Source organism: Dermacentor variabilis, chromosome 1 (assembly GCF_050947875.1).
Source record: "Dermacentor variabilis isolate Ectoservices chromosome 1, ASM5094787v1, whole genome shotgun sequence".
Lineage (NCBI taxonomy): Eukaryota > Metazoa > Arthropoda > Arachnida > Ixodida > Ixodidae > Dermacentor > Dermacentor variabilis.
Window position 1 is genome coordinate 144,520,667 of NC_134568.1, and position 18,646 is coordinate 144,539,312.

The 18,646-nt window shown below is 42.1% G+C and overlaps 1 protein-coding gene across 2 annotated transcripts; it reads left to right on the forward strand.

Annotated features, from left to right (window-relative positions):
- The first annotated feature begins 109 nt into the window (after positions 1–109).
- LOC142585898 (pseudouridylate synthase TRUB2, mitochondrial) lies at positions 110–18,046 on the forward strand. 2 transcript variants are annotated; one of them, XM_075696988.1, is made up of 7 exons: positions 110–456; positions 3,864–3,980; positions 4,073–4,153; positions 4,776–4,919; positions 15,393–15,465; positions 15,913–16,049; positions 17,641–18,046. In XM_075696988.1, exons 1-7 carry the CDS (start codon positions 318–320, stop codon positions 17,919–17,921), a joined length of 972 nt encoding a protein of 323 aa, XP_075553103.1. In that variant the 5' UTR covers positions 110–317; the 3' UTR covers positions 17,922–18,046. The 2 variants fall into 2 exon arrangements, with proteins under 2 accessions (XP_075553103.1, XP_075553111.1); XM_075696996.1 differs by having other exon boundaries at positions 345–456; positions 3,848–3,980.
- The last annotated feature ends 600 nt before the right edge of the window (positions 18,047–18,646 follow it).

An 18,646-nucleotide genomic window follows, 5' to 3' on the forward strand; every position in this document is an offset into this window, starting at 1 on the left:
AACAATAAAAGTGATAATTTTTTTTAACTTTTTAAATAAAGCTAAACGTTGAAAAGTTGTATTTTATCTGTAGATTCGTACGACACTGAGGTGACTGAGGCGACTAACAATGCTGAGAAAACATATGACCAATATGACCATGGTCGCCCTCGCAAGCGCAGCGTGCACTGCGTGAATGGGAGCGTGTGACGTGACATTGTCACGCTTCTTTGTAGTTGTTTGTTTCTGATCGCTCTTTCTAGTAGTATACGTGGAGCCTTGCTACGCCAGGTTATATTGTTGGCGAGCCTTTACAAGACAACGCGGTCGGCACCGTCATGGCCAACACGTCGTTACAAACGGTGACCCACGCGCCGAAGGCTTTCCAACTGTTACGGGGCATTTTCTGCGTCTACAAGCCTGCAAATGTGTCCTGCTCAGATGTGCGACGTACTGTCATAGGGAACTTATGCCGGGGTATAGATTACTTTGCCTTATCATGTACCGCTGTCACATGTGCACTTTTTAACGTTTACGTGTGCTTGAACCATTGCAGACCGAGCGCTGCTCCATGTCATCTTCAAGCGAGGGTGAATTTGTCACGTTACGTGCTTCGATCGCGCTCGAAAAGAGCCATGTCAGTCGATTTCAATGATGTTATTAAGTACCCGTGTAACAGCTATTGCGTATAGTACTGTGCTGCAGACAAGACACATTATTGACCATTATTGACGCAGAACATTATTGGCCAACCATAGTAAACAGTATAGCCGTTTGGTGCAACGAAAAGTGTCAGGAAATCTGCATGGCACGGTCGTGAACCACACTCTGACTTGCACGTGACGTAGCGAGCGCTATATTGTTACAAGTTTCCAGCAAGTACGGATGCGGGCATTCTCGCGTCCGTACTTGCTGGAAACCATTGTACGTTCACCATGCACCAACTGGCCCAGCAAACTACTCTGCTATATTGTTAAACCGGCAAGGTTGTGACTGGTGTTTCCGTGGGGGATGGGCTTTCTTCGTTGCTGGTTGTACGTCGGACAAACATTCTCGCACCTGCGACGCTCGTGCTGAGTCAGTCATGCCGGATTATACCATTCTCACGGCTTACGGCGCTCTACCTTCAATATGACATCACTGATTTTCCCGGGGAACAGTAGGGGCCGAATAGACGCCGCGCCTGCTGTCCTGGAGATGTATCTTCGCTCGCGCCAGGCTTTTCGTATGCTGCTCTTCGTGACCTTTCAAAAGCATCTTTAACAAACCCCTTTGAGGTAAATAAACGTCCTTCTGGAAAAACATGTGCGAAAATCGGTAGGCGAGAGCTGCGGAGTTAGCGAAACGGAAGCAAAACAGGTACTTGGGACGTACCTTTAAGCACAGCGTTATTATGATCTCGGGTGCTTTCCTGAGGCCTCCGCCTGCCGGTTTCATGTGCCCTCCTGGAACAGTACTTGTAAAAAATTCGATATATCGTCGCAACGAAAAAAGCGCCCCGCGACTTTTACAACACCAGTCAGAACTTTGATGTTAAACCATTCACAACCTCAATTGCGCTGGTTCTTCATAATTATCTTAATGGTTAAAAGGTTAACAAAAACCCGGGGCACTTCGCCGACCAAATAAAGATTTAAAAGAAAAGAAGACGTTTCGGCTCCCACACGGGAGCCTTGTTCACAGGTAAAATAAACAAAAGTGCTCGAGCAGCTCGCTTAAATAGTCTAGAACACGTGACGCAGGCAGCGCGCATACACTGACGGCAGATTGCCATCGCTCCTGTTCAGAGTGTGTGGCGTAGTCTGGATCATGAGGGACTCAAGATAAAGGCGTCGAGATAGCCCTTTTTCCCTGGCAAGGACACGTGCCTTCCCCCAGTCGATTGCGTGGCCGCTTGAAGTGGCATGCTCAGCCAAGGCACTGGATTTCACATTTTCTTTTTTGACGTCATAATTGTGCTGTTTAAGACGCCTTTCAAAGTCACCAGTTTCGCCAATGTACACGTAGTCGCAATCCGCGCATGGGACAACGTACACAACACATTATCTTAATGTTCAGTGCCCAGATTTCTGAATTTGACAACATGCAAAATCTTTACTAAGTCAGAAAGTTTAATCCTCCTAAAGAGAGATCAACAGCGCTCTTTGAACATGGGTGGACAAATGTACAACACGTCTCTACCGAAGGTTAACATTTTGCTAGCATGTGCACCTTGAAATTGATATTTAATTCTGAGCAGTTTCATGAGTGTAAATAGCACCAAACTGTAAAGCCCTATATGAGAAAAATATTGTGTAAGTACATGGGAAGGGTAGTCCCATCATCTACATGGGAAAGAAGAAATACACAAGACAGAGCACTCTGTCTTGTGTATTTCCTCTTTCACATGTGCTAAACAAACCTTTTTATTAGTAATGTCATACCAACAAGCCCAAACTGTCACAATGTAAAGTCCCCTTCTCCCTTTTATTCATATTGCCTGTTGCTTGCACCACCTAAACTTCTATTCTTCATTTCTTGGTGTTGACGACCTGATTTCCTCAAGATTAAACATGCTGGGTATAATAACATCAGTATGTGGTTTCCTAGTGTAAAAAAGGAATAATGAATAACAATGTCACTTCATTTGAGATATATATGCCCCTCTACAATCGGAAGACACATCAACCTGCACAAATATTGTGATTGGTGCTAACAAATTGATGCCTTCAGCTGAACAAAACTAAATTTGATTTTTATTGAGCTTGTGAGTTTTTCTCCCTCCAAGCAGGCAACTTAAGTAAAATGCTAATAAGGCCAGTAAAGCTACTAAGAAAAAAATGTGCGCACAGACTCTCGCTTTGTTCTGCGTTAAAGTGGTTTGACGATAATTGGTGCCATATTTTGAAAAATTATGGCTGTAAAGCAAAAGTGTAGGCTTAAGAATTTATCATAACGGGGATTTTATTCTCGGGGATAGAGAGGCAAAAGACGATCGACCACTAGATGGAGTGCTGATAGCTTGAGACTCCTGCACTGACTACGAGCAATGACAGTCCTACCAGTCAGCATTTAACGTTCCTTGCAATATTCCAAATCAGAATTCAGTGCCACCTCCGTACTACTGTTACCAGTACTTTCTCTGTTTCTGGACTGTCACTTGCATGCCCATAACAGGTGGGATTCCTCAACTATTTGTTTCTACTATAGTGCTGCCCACTGCTTTCAGTTATGTTGATTTGAAAGTCATTTGTAAAGGTTCTCCTGTGGAGAGATTAAGCACCACTATGGTGAATACACTAGTGGTGGCCAAAGGAGCAGCAAGGAGGTGGCAAAGGTGTCATTCCTTGAGTTTATTGTCTTTCCTTACAAGTGCAAGCAGTGAGAGCTGCTATGGAAATTGCACATATTGAAGCATGTCTGCTTTGTTTTAAGCCAGGCTCAGCCGTCATTATCATAAGTGGTCACTTCTGTATGGTGAGAGAGAGTGAAACTCTGGTAAGAAATGTTAAGGCCGATTTGGTACATGTTTGTATCAAACGGAGAACAGGACCATGGGTGGGACAAATAGGAGCAGGCATGCAGAGAAGTATGCTTTGTGGGTAGGCTCCTTTCCTCCCCTTGGCCACACTCTTACCCCCCCCCCCCCCCCTCTACAGATCAAATCGTTCCGGCCCTAACTGCAGCCAGCACAAGGATGAAGTTTTGCAGAATGCGGATGGCAGTCAGAAAAGCCACAATTTCTTTTTCTACCCTTCTCAAGTTACTCTTGATAATGTAGGGAAGTCTACTGTAGCTGTGTATCACTTTTGTATCTGCAAACCGTATCGCAGGCTGTCGTGACTTTGGAGTATCTTTGGTATACATTGCCATATAAAGCCACCTATAGTGCTTTTGCTTTTCAGACCTTAATGAAATGGATGTGCGACCCCCAACAGACTTTGTTACTATTGAAGGGTGTGTGTCCAATAGTGCGGAGCTTACCGTTAACTCTTGCCCAAGTTTTGCAGACCATCCTCTTGGTAAGTAAGCTTTGCGATCAGTATTCAGGTTGTCGTTGCTTGCTTTGGTAGTCATCTCCATCTTTTTCTACCATTTTGTCTCATTTATGTAGTTGTGGGCTCAAGGTACCAACCTCAAGATTTTAATATGGCCTGGGGTGTAGACCTTGGAAAATATACCTCTGGGGTGTTGTGTAAGTAGCCACATTTTGAAGCCTTTTACCCTTTGTGCTGCACCTCCCATAAATGTAGGTTTTCCCCCTCTACAAAACAAATCGTTCAGGCCCTAACCACAGCCAGTGCAAAGATGAAATGTAGCAGAATGTGGATAGCAGTCAAAGAGCCACATTTTTTTTATTTTTTTTAATTCTCGGTAATTAAAAATTAATATGCTGCCATTTATCCGTTGTTCTGCTTGGTTACGGTATGTGCCACAATAATGCATGCTTTTGCTTTGCACCTTTTGAGATTAGTTCCAGTTTGACACCTTGGTTCATATGGTTGTCATGCAGTATATGATAGCTGTGCAGTTTTTTGTTTTGGAACAATGTGATTTATAACATCGGGAATTAGCTGCAATTAAAGAAACAATTGTACCTTCAAGTCGCCAGATATTTGAATTTGTTCTAAGATGCTGCTGCATTGTGTGTTATTCATCCAGTTTGTAGGCTTCTTCTTGTGTTCTGTGTGAACAGTACAAACAAATTTAATACTGTTTGGTGTGTCGGAATCTGTTTATCACTGTATAGACTTGACTAGGACTTGACTCGGTCTTTTATTGCTTGCCTAAAACTAGAAAAATGCTTTTTATTTCAGTAATGAGGGTCCATGGAGGCTACCACAAGATGAAAAAGCTCTGTCATTCTAACCAACTTCGTACTTATGAGCTTCAAGGAGAATTCGGAAAGGCATCAGATACGCACACACCACTTTCAAAGATTGTTGAAAAGGCAACATATCGTAAGTTACAACACCTTTCGTGTTCAATCTGCCTTGGTAGCATGCTTTGAGAGTACATTCCTTAGATGAACTTGCAGCATAGATATTAAAATGCAACAGCAACAAAACTTTGGGTTGTGTAAAAAGCCTAGGTTCAGCTATTGTAGCCACAGAGCACTGTCATTGCAAACATGTACATTTGTAGTGTGACTGGATGTGTCACAAAACACTGACATAAATAGATGTTTTGTGAAACTAGAATGGAAAAATATGATGTCATTACTGTATGCCAGAAATGCTGCAGAACCAGAATTGTTGAGAACCAGAAAGGTGCATGGGCATGGCCTCCAAGATCAGGTGGCACTTGTGATGTGCTGAAGATCACGAAGGTCATGGTGTTGGATTATGTCAAATCTGCTAACCACCAGATGCTGGTGTTGTCTGTTTGGGTCATTAGTAAAAAAATGAGATATTTGCCAGCGCTGCAGCTTTGCCAAGATTGCTTTAATAGTATACACTACTCATTTGAAATCACTTTACGCAAACAGACAGTATTTCGTTGAACTTGGCGTTTATTATTTTAATCCAGAATGAAAAACACTAGTTGGCTACTGCAAAATGATAAGTTCAAACACCGTTATAAACATGCAATGATAGAATAACATCTGAGCTACCGTATTTACTCAAAAATAGGTCGAACACAAATATAGTTTGGCTCCTATATAAATGGAAGTTGACGAGAAATAAAAAAATATAATTCGAATATAGATCAACCCATATATTTTTTTTAATGAAAAACATTGAGAATGACACACCTTTATTTACCGCAAGCTTGGCTACTGAATCTCGCTCGTCCATGCCACAAGCTGCATCCTCATCGCAACTGCCAGAGAAGTCGTGCTGGTTGGATGCTTCGCAGGTGCCCTCAGCACCACAAACAATGTCGTCCTCAGTGCCGTTGAGTATGTTGGATATGCAGCGTTTTTTAAAAGGACACTAAAGGCAAATACTAAGTCGACATGGACCGTTTAAATACCATTCCATAAACCTCACAACGCTTGTTTCTCGCCAAGAAAAGACTTGGTTTACGAGAAAATTCTATCCGAAGGTTCATGATTATATTGCGCTTAGTGTTACACTGACGATTTAAGTGAAAGACAGGATGCGGACGTACATAGCGCAATTGTGCTACGTACGTCCGCATCCTGTCCTTCATTTAAATCGTCAGTGTAACACTAAGCGCAATACAATCATGAACGTCCACCAACTAGCCCCCTTCATTGCTTTACTAAATGTATCCGAAGGGTCCTAATGCCTTTTTCGAAATTCATATCTCCTGCCACTCAACCGCGGGAGTGGTGACGTTGCATACACCATCACCACCCTTTGCTGCCATCGGTGAGTAAAACCCTGTCCGACAAACGGCGCTACCGAACCAAGAAAGAGTGGTGGATTCGCCGCTGCAGCTGCTTTTTGGTCAACTGGCGTAGACAGTTCGGGCATCCCGCAACATCACAAGGAAGTTGAATACTCTGCTACTTGCAGTTTGTGCGAGTTTCAAGAGCCAGCAAAACCAGTGTAGCACTACGCGGTAATGAAACTACTGAAATGCAAAAGCGTGGTTGAGCAAAAATGAAACCTTCTGACTGCCTGCGTCGTCAAGGGTAATTTCAATGAGTTCTTTTTTCTAAAAAATTAAATAGAACTGGACGAGTAGCATTTTATTTTGTCTTATTATACAATACAAGGATGCTTTTTGCAAGGAGTGGTTGAGTGCTAGTGACAGAATTTAACTGAGGAGTGCTTTCGTCATCGGGCAAGTGCTTGAATGTCCCAGGGGAGTCTCTAACCATGTCCTGCATTTACCTCAATTTCTCTATTATTAAGGCTCTGTTAGCAATAATATTGATGCCTTAGAGATTCTTGAGCACTAATCTATCACTTTAGCTAGACTTAATATTTGCTTTACTGTCCCTTTAAAGCCAGTCTGGATAATCTCCAGACTGGCTTTACGGCTGGTGCGTCAAGGGAACCTTGTTAGCTCGATACTTTTGGTAGTTTTGTTCACGAGCGTAGGTCGAGATTCTTTTGCCACAAAAATAAGTTGATAGGTCATTTGAGTAACATTCTTTTAAAAAAGAAAGGTTGACTTATATCCAAACAAATACGGTAGTTAGTTTATAACTAAGATGAGTTTGAACAGCTGAACTGAAAAACAAGGGACTAAGAAATAGAAGGACATTGCTGTACTATCAACTATGGTAACTTTTATTTTCATACATGTGGCTACATATATAGCAGTGCGAGCACAAATACCAATGATGGTAGCAAAATATATTATCCCTGCCCTCCCAGAAATGTTGCACTGGAATCTGACCTCAGTCATACAACACTTTCTTATTAATCTTGCGATTCCATCCATGCCTATGTTTTGATAGTTCGATTATCTATTCAGGATATGTGGCCATTCAATCCAGCTTTCTTTGAACAGAACACACTTTGACCATTTTGAAAATTTCTTGTATAGCTACAAATGCACAATGACAAATTGAAAAACTGCTAGCAGAATTACCTGCTCTATTCATACTGTGTATTTTATGACATTGTGGAAGTGCTGCTTTCTTAAGCAAAGAACCTTAGCCCTGCCTCTAGCAGAGATAAATCTCAAAGCTTTCTAAGTCTCAAGGCCTTCTAGTTCAAATTCTTGGCATAGCAACCCAATATGGCTTGCCAAGTTGTCCATAAAACTTTTTAATGGCATTAAGCTTTTCTTGGCACATTGAATTTTTATATCTTTTTTGCAGAAAATAGAGACAAGCATAATAAAAACACTGCATGCACATGCACTAGCCAAATACTTCAGAAGTGAGAGTTGTGTGTTTGGAAGGAAAAAAGGAACTTACTCAAATTCAGCCTCTGTACTCTGCATAGATGCTTTATGTCAGGCTGCATAACGAAAAGTGGCCTTGGCATTGCATGTCCTGTACGGGACTTAAACTGTGCATTTTAGGCAAAGTTGCACATGTTTGTGTTACTTTCCATGAGTCAGCCCAACCTTCGAAATTCAGCCTTGTTTAGTAATACTTGGTATTGCTTGTCGTACAGCAAGTGGAAACCATAGCTGCATATATGTTCTGCCATTTCAAGGCAGGTACTGTTTGACATTGTTTGACTCTGCACAGACTCCTGATAACAAAACATGATCACAATGGCAAAAAACATGTAAATATCACTGTTCTATATGTTCTATCATCACACATGTTTATGAGCAGTATATAACCTATAAGCTATAGTAGAAAGGAACAGAATGGTGCAGACTGAGCAGGAATTATGAAAAAATTTTGAGGGTTGTACAGAAATTATTGATCCGGTAGCAGAAGTTTTTATAAATTTAAAGGGCCAATTTGAAGTGCTCTGTGTCAGCTTTGTGATTTATAAGCATATCTTAAAGATTTCACATTCCTGCCTATTAAATGGACGCCTGTATATGCATTTTCTCCCAGCACTACTCAGCCTACAAATTATGGGTTTGTGATGTCACTCTCTCAGGTGAACTAATTGGCTTCCAATGTAGGGTCATCTGCAATAGTACTTATAACATGGTAGCGCACAAACATTTTTTCAGTAGTATTGTAATACTAGTAATTTGTTAACCACAAAATAACAAACACAAAGATAAATGTAGAGCATTCTGCAAAGCAATTGCACACTGCCAGCTGAGGATGAGGACTGTCTGCAGCAGCTACTATGGGTATGTGTGCATTTGTGCTCGCATGTGTGGTGGTGGTGAGGATGATGATGTTGCTGCCGGCGGGGTTACCCTGGCAGGCCTGGCTGTGCAAGGAAAGGGTGTGCAACAGATAATTTATACAAGAAAGTTGGGCCCTGTGGAAGACTCATTGGGATGGGTTGTAGGGAGAAATAATTCAACAAAGGTCCAGATTAATGTTACGGTGATAGCTGCCTGCAAAGCATAGGGGCAATTATTTCACAATAACTTGCTGTTCAGTCCCCTAGAAAAAAAAATTAGGTGCCATGACATTTCTCAAAAGTTTCGACAATCACATAGTTTATGCAGAACGCATAAATTGGCCCTTTATTTTCTCAAGAACTGGCCTTGCGTGCATTTGCCTTGCTGTGGCTCGTCAGTGCTGTGCTTTAGCATGGCCTGAAAAATTCTGGTGAGCTAGCGTACTCTGCAGAAAGTGCGTGTGCAATGAGTGCACTGTAAGGAGTGCATGTCTTTCAAACAATATTGCACACACAGCAATATATACAGGGGCTTGAATAGGCAGGAGGGAGAGGAGATCGTATCATAGCAGGAATACATTGTTAGGAAGATAGCGATGATGGATAACATAAAAAACAGCACAACTACATGGTTGCCATAATCCACGTGCAAGATACAATAGTTCCTTCATGAGGAGCGACACCAAAGGCACACTCAGACACATATCACCTTTCTTGTTGATGCAAAAGGCCTCATATATCTCACGTACGCACTGGTCACCATAGTGCCTTAGCATTTTGCACTTGTCAAACAATGCACGACAACCACTCTGGGAGCTATGCATGGCTGGGTGGCTGCCAACATACCCTTTCATTAAATCTGAATGTTCTCTCAGGCAGTCATTAATACAATGGCCAGTTTGGCCAATGTAGCAACGACCACATGGGAGGGGGATCTCGTATACTACATTCTGGCAGCAATCAGCAGGGGCTTTTTTTTTTGTGTGTGTTTCTTATCACACATGCGGGGCCTCATGTATTCTCTATTCACTTTTTGGCACATACTGGAGAGTTTGTGTTTTGCCGAAAAAACAACTCTAGTGCCCACTTTATGTGCTACCTTTCTTATACGATGAGACACTTGGTGCAAATAGGGAATGACGACGATTCTTGCATTCGAACTTTCCCCTTTTTGATTGTTTAATTTGTCATGCCTTGGCTGTTTTATGTCTGCTAAAAGACATTCGGCAATGGTAGATAGCAAATTGTCCAGGTAGCCCGCCATTCGCAGTCTGAGCACCTGGGAATTAAAACTGCTCCGCATTGTGTGAAGGCACCACCTCGACAAGGCAACCCCTAAACAAGATTTGGCAATTGCACGCTTCACAAGTTGTGAATGCGCCAAGCTGTTGGGTAGGAGGCTCTTCTTGGAGCAGGGGGCATACTGCCAGCACACATGGTGAGATAAAAACAGTTCAAGGTCAAGGAAACTAACTTTGTTATTTATTATTCAGAAATTCAGTCAGTGGTTAGTTCTAGTTTCTTCGCGCAAGAACGAAACAGGTCAACAATTTGTCCAGCACAAAGCTGAGTGTCATAGGTGTTCGATTTGTAAAAAAACTAAATAGTCATCCAAAAATCTGAAAACTTTTACAGTGCTTGTCTGTTACAGGCATTCCATGAGGTGTCTGTAATAACTAGCTAAATGAATCATGATGCTTCAACAAAGATCACGATGCTTGCAACATATTATGGTAGTGATATTCTTACATGCAATGGATATTTCCAAACATAAATGTAAATTATGCTGTATGCATTAAAAATTTGGCCTATATTTGGCATGAAGTGATGTGCACCTGTGTACTCATGTGAACAAAGTATTTTTTGACTACGTAACCTATTAAGAATCTTTGCTAATTTGAGCCCAGCTGCCCACATTACTACATTTCCTAGAAAAGCTAAACATCTTTCTATTAAAAACAGGCAGCTCAAATTCCGGAAGTGCAGCCTGATATTCGAGCTAAGAGCACCATCGTGCACCCATCTATTGTAGTTTGAGTGTTAATGCTGCAGGGAACTCCATTTTTTACATGCAGTTGTGGTCAAGAAACAGCTTGTCTGGCTGTTTGTGAAGATACATAAGCAGTCAAGTCTTAGTATAGCAAGTTGTACTTGGAGTGAATAACACAGTAACTCAAACATTATGCTGACGTTTCTGTTTCAGCAGTAAATATTACTTCACAGGTTCTTGAAACAGTCCTGGTGAATAGCATATTCTCAGTACACATTCATGGACACAGTCCCACAAGAAACTCAACCAGTAATTACGATATGACAAGCATCATCATCTGCAGTAGAAAACGTAAAGAGTAGAACTTTGGCATGGACTATACCTACTGGTAGCAGCCGCCATCATAACTTGCCAATGCCAGGCTGCATTCTAGGCTGCCAAAAAATTTGTTAACAGTGGCGGAGTGAATCACGAGGCCAAGATCACCATAATGCTGTTCATAATAGGTCTCTTCAATTTGGTTGCACTTTCTTAACCAGTTTACGACAGTGCCATGCACTATGCCATGCAAGTTCACATTGTGTGAGTGCAGTGTGGCACCTGTCTGTCTGCTGTGGGTGGATCTTTCTCCACCCAAAGCAGCCGTCTGCTGCAAAGTCTTTTCAATGAATGTGCAAATTGTTATGCAAAGGGTAGTTTGTTTTCATTATCACAATAAGCTCTAGCATGGAACTACTATGTGGTGGCAGCAAAGTGGTGGCCATGGATGTAATGTTGGTTAGAAAACGGTCAAGAGAAAAACATTTGAATAAAGAAATTAGTACTTTACAAGCCAGCCATCAATGCATCAAACTTGCAGCTTGCTTCCTTGCACCAGCTGGACTGATTATTGTAACCAAAGTGGGCGACATTTCCATTTATGCACACTAATCAATTAGCACTGCACCATGTCTTTTACATGACACCTGCACTTCCAAAGTAGTGAGCACAAGAGAACCAGCCGTAGGGCTCCTGCACAATGGCAAATCAAAGAGCACAGCGCAAGCTGCATTGTTAGGTTAAGGACAAACGTGCTGCACTTCCTCAAGTAGTTTAGAAAGTGCAGCCGAACTGCAGAGATCAGATAGTCATTCATGATAGCACTGAAAAAGTGCAACGACAGCAGGACAACATGCGAAGGTGCTCAAAAGCTCATTTCTCTTTAGAATTTTTTTCATTCTGACTGGCCACTGATGTGTTTGGGAGCATATCTGGGCTGCAAGTACATGTTTATTTATGGGCATGATTTATGACTGAGGTCAAAGCGGGTCCAATCAACGGCCAAGCATGGCAAGTGTGAACACCAACAACAGTCTTCTTTCACTCCTTTTGCTAGCATCCGTGTTTTTCACTACAATTGCCTCTCTGTGAAAAAGGAGTCACCCTGGCGACCTAAGGAAATGGTAACACTGACGGGTCATATTGCGGTTTCAGCCGTTCGACATGAACTGTTTCGCAGCCACGGTGCTGTTGGGCTGTAGATGGCTGGAGAAGGTCAGTGACGTAGTTGATGGGACGTCTGACGAAGAACCCAGTAAGGACCGTTGTGCTTAGGTAGCAGCTTAGTGGAAAGGCCGGGAGCAGAGAAGGGAACGTGGAGCCACACCAATGTACCAGATGAGTATGACGGCGAAGAGGAGCTGCATTCGTGACAGTCTTTCGCGAGCCTGGTCTCGCGAGGTAAGCGAGCACGCTAGCTGGCGACATTCTTCAGCATATGTTGCGACTTCGGATAGAGCCATGGGTTCAGAGGCATCAGGGCGATATGGTAGTGTCCATGAAAGGGGAAGGTTCATGGCCGTAAAGAAGGAAGAACAGGGAGGAGTCCTGTGGCAGACTGAGGCCACTGTTGTAAGCCTAGGCATCAAAGGATAGTGTGTGGTCCCAATTGTAATGGTCAGCAGAAATGTACACGGCGAGCATGTCACCTAGTGTGCAACTAAAACGCTCAGTCATTCCATTGGTTTGGGGATGATATACACTGGTAGTGTAATGGACAATGTTGAATTCACGTAGAAGGGCTTCTACGGCTTCAGAGAGGAAGGAACGTTCGCGATCACTCAGTAGCTCATGAGGTGCACCATGCTGAAGAGCGAGGTTATGAGCTATGAACAAGGCAACTTCACGTGATGTAGCAAACGGAAGCGCTGAAGTTTCAGCGTAGCACATGAGGTGGTCCACACCAATGCTGCCCCAGGGGTTGCAATTTGGTGTATTGGGAAGGCGTCCATACATATAGATTCTGATGCAGTCAAAAAGCTGGATGGGACAGGGTGTGGGTTGGAGTAACCCAGTGGTCGCGTAAGGTAGGCTCTTGTGGCGTTCGCGCGCGGAGCACGAATGTACGTACTGCCGGATGAAGAGGTACATTCCGTACCAATAGTAACAAAGCCACAGGCCTGCGTGGGTCTTTAATACTCTGGCATGGGCGCATTGCGGGTCCTTATGAAAGGAGGCACAGATGTCGGAACGTAGACAACGAGGAATCACCAGCAGGTAGTGAAGATATTGACACCATGTGATGGCAAGTAACAGTACTTCCATGACTCTCTAGGTTTGCACAGCGCAGCATGGGCCCTTCATTCTGCTGCTTGATCTTGGTGATTATGCATGGACCAAAGCTCAGCAAGATGATGGACATAGTATCACAAGCATCCTTTCACTGCCACCAGTGCAACGACAGTTACAAAAAGGCAGAGACCCCCGTATTCTAGAACATTCCTCCAATCAGCCCTCCACCTTGACTTGAAGTAGATGGCAGTGCCGCCGCTCGACAGAAGGGGTCACTGCTCTTCATTGATGATCCAAGCCAATTCTTGAGAATGTAGCTTCTCTCTGTCAAGGGGCGATGCTGTGCTCAATTCAGTTGAGTGGAGGACCGTTTGAGAATACGGGGCTTAATCACATATTCTGGATCATTCCTCCACTAGACACAGGTTGTCAATTCAAGAAGAATGGCCGCACTGCCCCTCTACTGACTGTGGTTCAGTGATGCTGTACATCAAGTTCTGAGCAAAAATTTTGTAATCAAGTTATCTCATCATCTACTTCAGTAAAAATGTTTCTTAAGCAACTCCTCGAATTTATTGCCTTCATTGGGAAGAGATGCGTGGGGTTGGGAGCAACTTTACCAAGATAATCCTTAATTACAAAGACTACGGAGTCAGAGCCTGGATGTTGAGACCAGTACTAAACATTTATTCTCTCTTTGCCCGTCACGGTAATTGGAGGAGTGCTATTAAAGTGCAGTGTCTTTTCAGAAGAGAGGCAGTGCTGTACTCCTCTTGTTGGAGTCAAGAAAGAGCTGTGATATGAGGCTCATTCCTGAATGTGGGGATATACACCTTTGTTATCCTTAAGTAATGTACTGTGTACAGCAGAATGATGACAATAACATAACTATGACTGCAGTACCAATGTAGTATACAGTGCACAATCTAGTGTCATTAACTTTAAGAAAGTGCTAACACTGCAATGTTTAGAAACACTCAAAATTATCGCACTACTGTTTTCTGCACAAAATAATTCATAGTAACCATTTTTGTTCCTTACATGTCTCTTGTCTACATCCCCACATTAAGACATCTGTACAATTACCATGGTTTTCAATGCCTCCAGTAAAACAAATGCATTTAATGCATCCGCCCTGCCACAAGCTATGGTATATTGGAGTGATCTTCCTAATGACATTGCAAACATTGTTGATCTTGTGACTTTAATAAATTAAGTAAACAGTCTCTTCATCTAACGTTCATGTATTGTTTGAGTGGTTTTCAAGTTCTTTTATTTATCACATGAAGTACATTGGGTATGGTATAAAGGTTGGGTCCTCTAACTCTCATAGGAGTTGTGAAGGGGCCCCCTATGTTATATGCTGTTTTATATAAACACTAGAGCACGTATCCTGCATAAGAATGAGTATACTTTTCTTTCTTGATACATTTGTTCATGTGCGACACATACTATTTTGTAAGAATTGCATGAACATTTGCAGTCGTCGATTTTCTGCAACCCAACAATGTGTAAGCAGCAATTGCTACTTCTACCACTAACTATTGTATAACATTTGATTTCATACTGCTAAATTTTATGTAATGAGTTAACTTCCACACCTTTTCAATATGTTTAACCTGATCTATGCTTCCGTGCAGCCATAAGTTGTAGTTTTCATATGGAGGATGTACTACCATGTTGTATTCTGACTCTCCACTGTAATATGTGACAGTTGTACATTCTCTTGCAGCATTGGCATTATATCTGTAAATAAAGTTAAAAGCTCATCAATATTATGCATTCTGTCATATGCTGTACAACTTTGTACAGAAATGAATGTACAATACCACATTTGTACCTGCTGCTCTTAGTGTGCAAAATAGTGTTAGCTCTGGCAGTAAAGCTTTGGTGGGAAAAAAGGAAAGAGAAGAAAAAAAAACAAAGCTAGCAAGTGAAGGCAACTTGAGGATTTCTATTCTAACTGTATTGGTGCCTTAGTTTGTAGACCTAGTTTGAATTGTACTTTACACACATAAGCAAGCTGTATTGCTGCTATTCCCTACTGTAGTTTGTGTTGTTCATTATCAGGAGGCATTATTGAGGACACAAATTGTGCTTGTTCAGTAATAGCTGGCAGCCAAATAGTGCTGCTACATAAATAAAAAAAGTGCTGTGTGCGTGACAGACACATGCCACTTACAGATCTCTCTTCTTTTTACTAGGTCATATCACAGTTGCAAAGCTAGAGCGACTTTTAGGCTCCATCCAATCAGCATATCAAGTTCAAGCATTTAAGTAAGTTTATATATTTACTTAGGTATTCTTGATTTCCCATAAAATATGGTTCACAACACCATGGAGAGGAATCCTGCTAAGGCATAACATATAGCCTTGTGCTAAGTGTTTGATGTTGAAACCACATTGTAAATATAATTGCCAGAGAACTTGCACTATCAACCTAGTTAAACTAATTGATGTGATGTGGGGTTAAAGGAACTTCCATTTGTGGAGATACCCACAAGTTTATACAGAACATGATGTGGCTTCACTTCGGGAGTCACTCTTGTTGCGGCGACGTCCTGCATCCAGCGTTGGACATTGCTTCGGCATAAAGAATTTCGAACCATGCATACCTGTCAAAAATGACCACCTCAATAGATACTAGCACTTGTTCTATACTAGCAAGGAGTGTGCTTTCATGGGTGCTCACATTGTATTTGATGTAAACGAGTTTTTCTTCAGATATGCAGGTGTACCCTTGAACAGCCAGGCAGCATTTGAAATGGCAGCTAAAGGCGCGGTGCGACCTGCTGATGAGTCTCCTACTCTTGTATACAACATTCGCTGTGTGAAACTGGATCTGCCTTATTTCACTCTTGGTACGAGAGGGCTTGCATGCAGCTCAAGGAAAATTTATTATTAAGCTTGTCCCCAAACTTTTTCTTACAACTTGAGTACCTAGCCTGTCTTGCAGTATTTATACCATCTCCAAGAACAGGTCAAAGCTAAACATGCTTAAAGGGACACTAAAGTGAAAAATGATTTCTTCTGCATCAGTAAATTACCTTTCTACAACACCAAAAACACCACTCTTACAACGATAAGACGTTTGGTAAGCCAGAAAAAGCGCAAGAAAGAAATATGGGTAACGATGCCTGCTTAAGTTCCCACACCTGGTGGCTGTGACGTCATGGATTTTTATGGCATCTTCTAGGGCCTACTAATTATATATATAGCAGTATAGATTGACTACATTGTGTTCTAGAGGAACCAAATATTAAACATGGCAAGTTTCGGGAACCTTTACTCAGCCAACGCGGCCCAAATGCGAGAACATACTTTGGAATCCCTGACGTCACGCTGACGTACCGGTGCTGGGGTTTCGGCACAAAATTCAAATACTGATACTTGGACCTTCATTTTCTCACCTAATAATCAAACTATTTTTTTTAATGACTGCCAGCAGGGTTCTGAAACAATGCTTCATTAGTCTAAACTGATTTATTGTTTCGCTTTAGTGTCCCTTTAAAGCAGTGTGTGAAACAATTTTCATTTCAAATATCTTACTTTCAATTTTGTTTTGGATTTTCATAATTCTTTTCATAAATATTATTGCGAATAGAAAACTTCTTGAGTGGGCTTGGGTACATTGCTTATGTGCAGCTTTTCTGTAACAACATAAGGACTTTGCCTTTCACATATTGCATAACATTAGGTTTCATACTGCTAAATTTTATGTAATGAGTTCCACTCCTTTTCAATATGCTTAAACTTTCCTAACCCCCCCCCCCCACCCCGTACTCCACCTCAAAGCCTGTGAGAACCTAACAGTTGTGTTAAGTGTCGTTCGGAAAACCTCCCTGTACATCTCTGAAAAAAACTTTTTGATATTTTATCCTGAAGGTAGAAATTGTGTATTTCAGCATACGCCTTGTTGACAGGAATGGTGCTACATGTGCACTGTGAACACTAGCCAGATTGGAAGCAGGCTAAAGCAAGTTCCCTAGTGCCTCAAGTTATATTTTGCTGCACTGAAATTTCTTATGTTTACATTGTCAGATAACAGATATTGCAGTGATCATCAGTCCTTGTAAGGATATGTATTGCACCCGCTTGACTATGAACCTTGCAATCATATGGTGGCATATATTGTCATTCCCCAAATAAGTTTGAGGCTGAACACCCCTTATTACCCTGTAAATACATGTTTGCTTTCTCACACAAGTTTGGTGAGTGCAGCCAGTACCCTGGTATCCTTTTGTATATTATTTCCCAACATTCCATATCCATGCAAGTCAGAAACAAGTTTAATAAGCATGGAACTATGGCGTACAAAATATTCTTTTCAGGGACTTCCACATTTATTTTTAGTATTCTCTGCATAGCTGAGATCATATGAATGCTTTAGGTTTAGTTGTCACAGTTGAAGTAACAATGGCTTTTCTCTCTTTTCTCTTTATTTACTTACAGAAGTGAGCTGCATCCATGAAACTGAGAACTATCTTCTGCAGCTGGTGCATGAAATTGGGCTGCACCTTCATTCATGTGCCATCTGCCATCGTGTACGACTCATACGCTACGGTTTGTTTAACACTGATTTGGCCTTGCTGCGAAAGCATTGGACTTTAGAATGCATCTTAAAAAATATTCAAGACTGCAAGCCACTTGTGGCTCAAGAGTTGCTTGAGCCTCACTCGCCACATTTTATTGACTTTAATGAAGCCAAACAGATTCCTAGGCCAGGACAATAACAGTGAGCCCATGCTGTCACTGAACTGCCAGCTTATTCTAGCTGTGCCTTCTTTTATCAAAGCTGTGTGTGTGTGTGTGCGCTTTTTTTCCAAATAAAACGCCATATATTTATTTGTCCTATGGATACGTATAGGTTTTCATTTGTTGTACAAATTTTTCTGCAAGAACTGCATTTAAGTACCGTAATACAACATTTGTGCATCCGGTATAGCAGAACCTTGTTGATGTGTTCCTTTCAAGTTTTCGCAGCTCTGAAGCACTGGTTCCGTTTAGATCTCAACACAGCTCACAGTCGAAAGCCATGAGGAGGTGGACAAATGCACATGGGTTTGCCTTAAGGCCAAAACAACACGTACGCGTGCCAGCACACGAAAGCTCGCGCACGCACGCCTACGCATGTGCACATGGTGCGGGACAGATTGCATGTGTCGAACCACAGCATGGGCACGGATATTTATCTTCTCAAGACCAATATTGGTGCTCTGGCTGCCTCACAAAAATACGAAACGATGTATACCAAGGTGAAAATTGTGAACCAAGTGGATACTGGCGTGCGTCTTGTAGGTTCAAATCGCCATCCTTCATGAGGCGTAGCAAACGCAAGGCACGCGAGCGCAAGCTTTCGCACACTAGCAAGCGTGTGTGTAGTTTGCCCTTTACACTCACATTCGTAACCACCGTCTCGTGATCTTTGATACCTTGCGCAGTTACTTCGTTGTCCAAG

Excerpts from the sequence above, each read along its gene's own strand:
- LOC142585898 (XM_075696988.1), top strand. The coding sequence starts at position 318 with ATGGCCAACACGTCGTTACAAACGGTGACCCACGCGCCGAAGGCTTTC. Across the intron at positions 3,981-4,072 it reads TTTTGCAGACCATCCTCTTG|TTGTGGGCTCAAGGTACCAA; the intron begins GTAAGTAAGCTT and ends TCATTTATGTAG. Across the intron at positions 16,050-17,640 it reads TCTGCCTTATTTCACTCTTG|AAGTGAGCTGCATCCATGAA; the intron begins GTACGAGAGGGC and ends ATTTACTTACAG.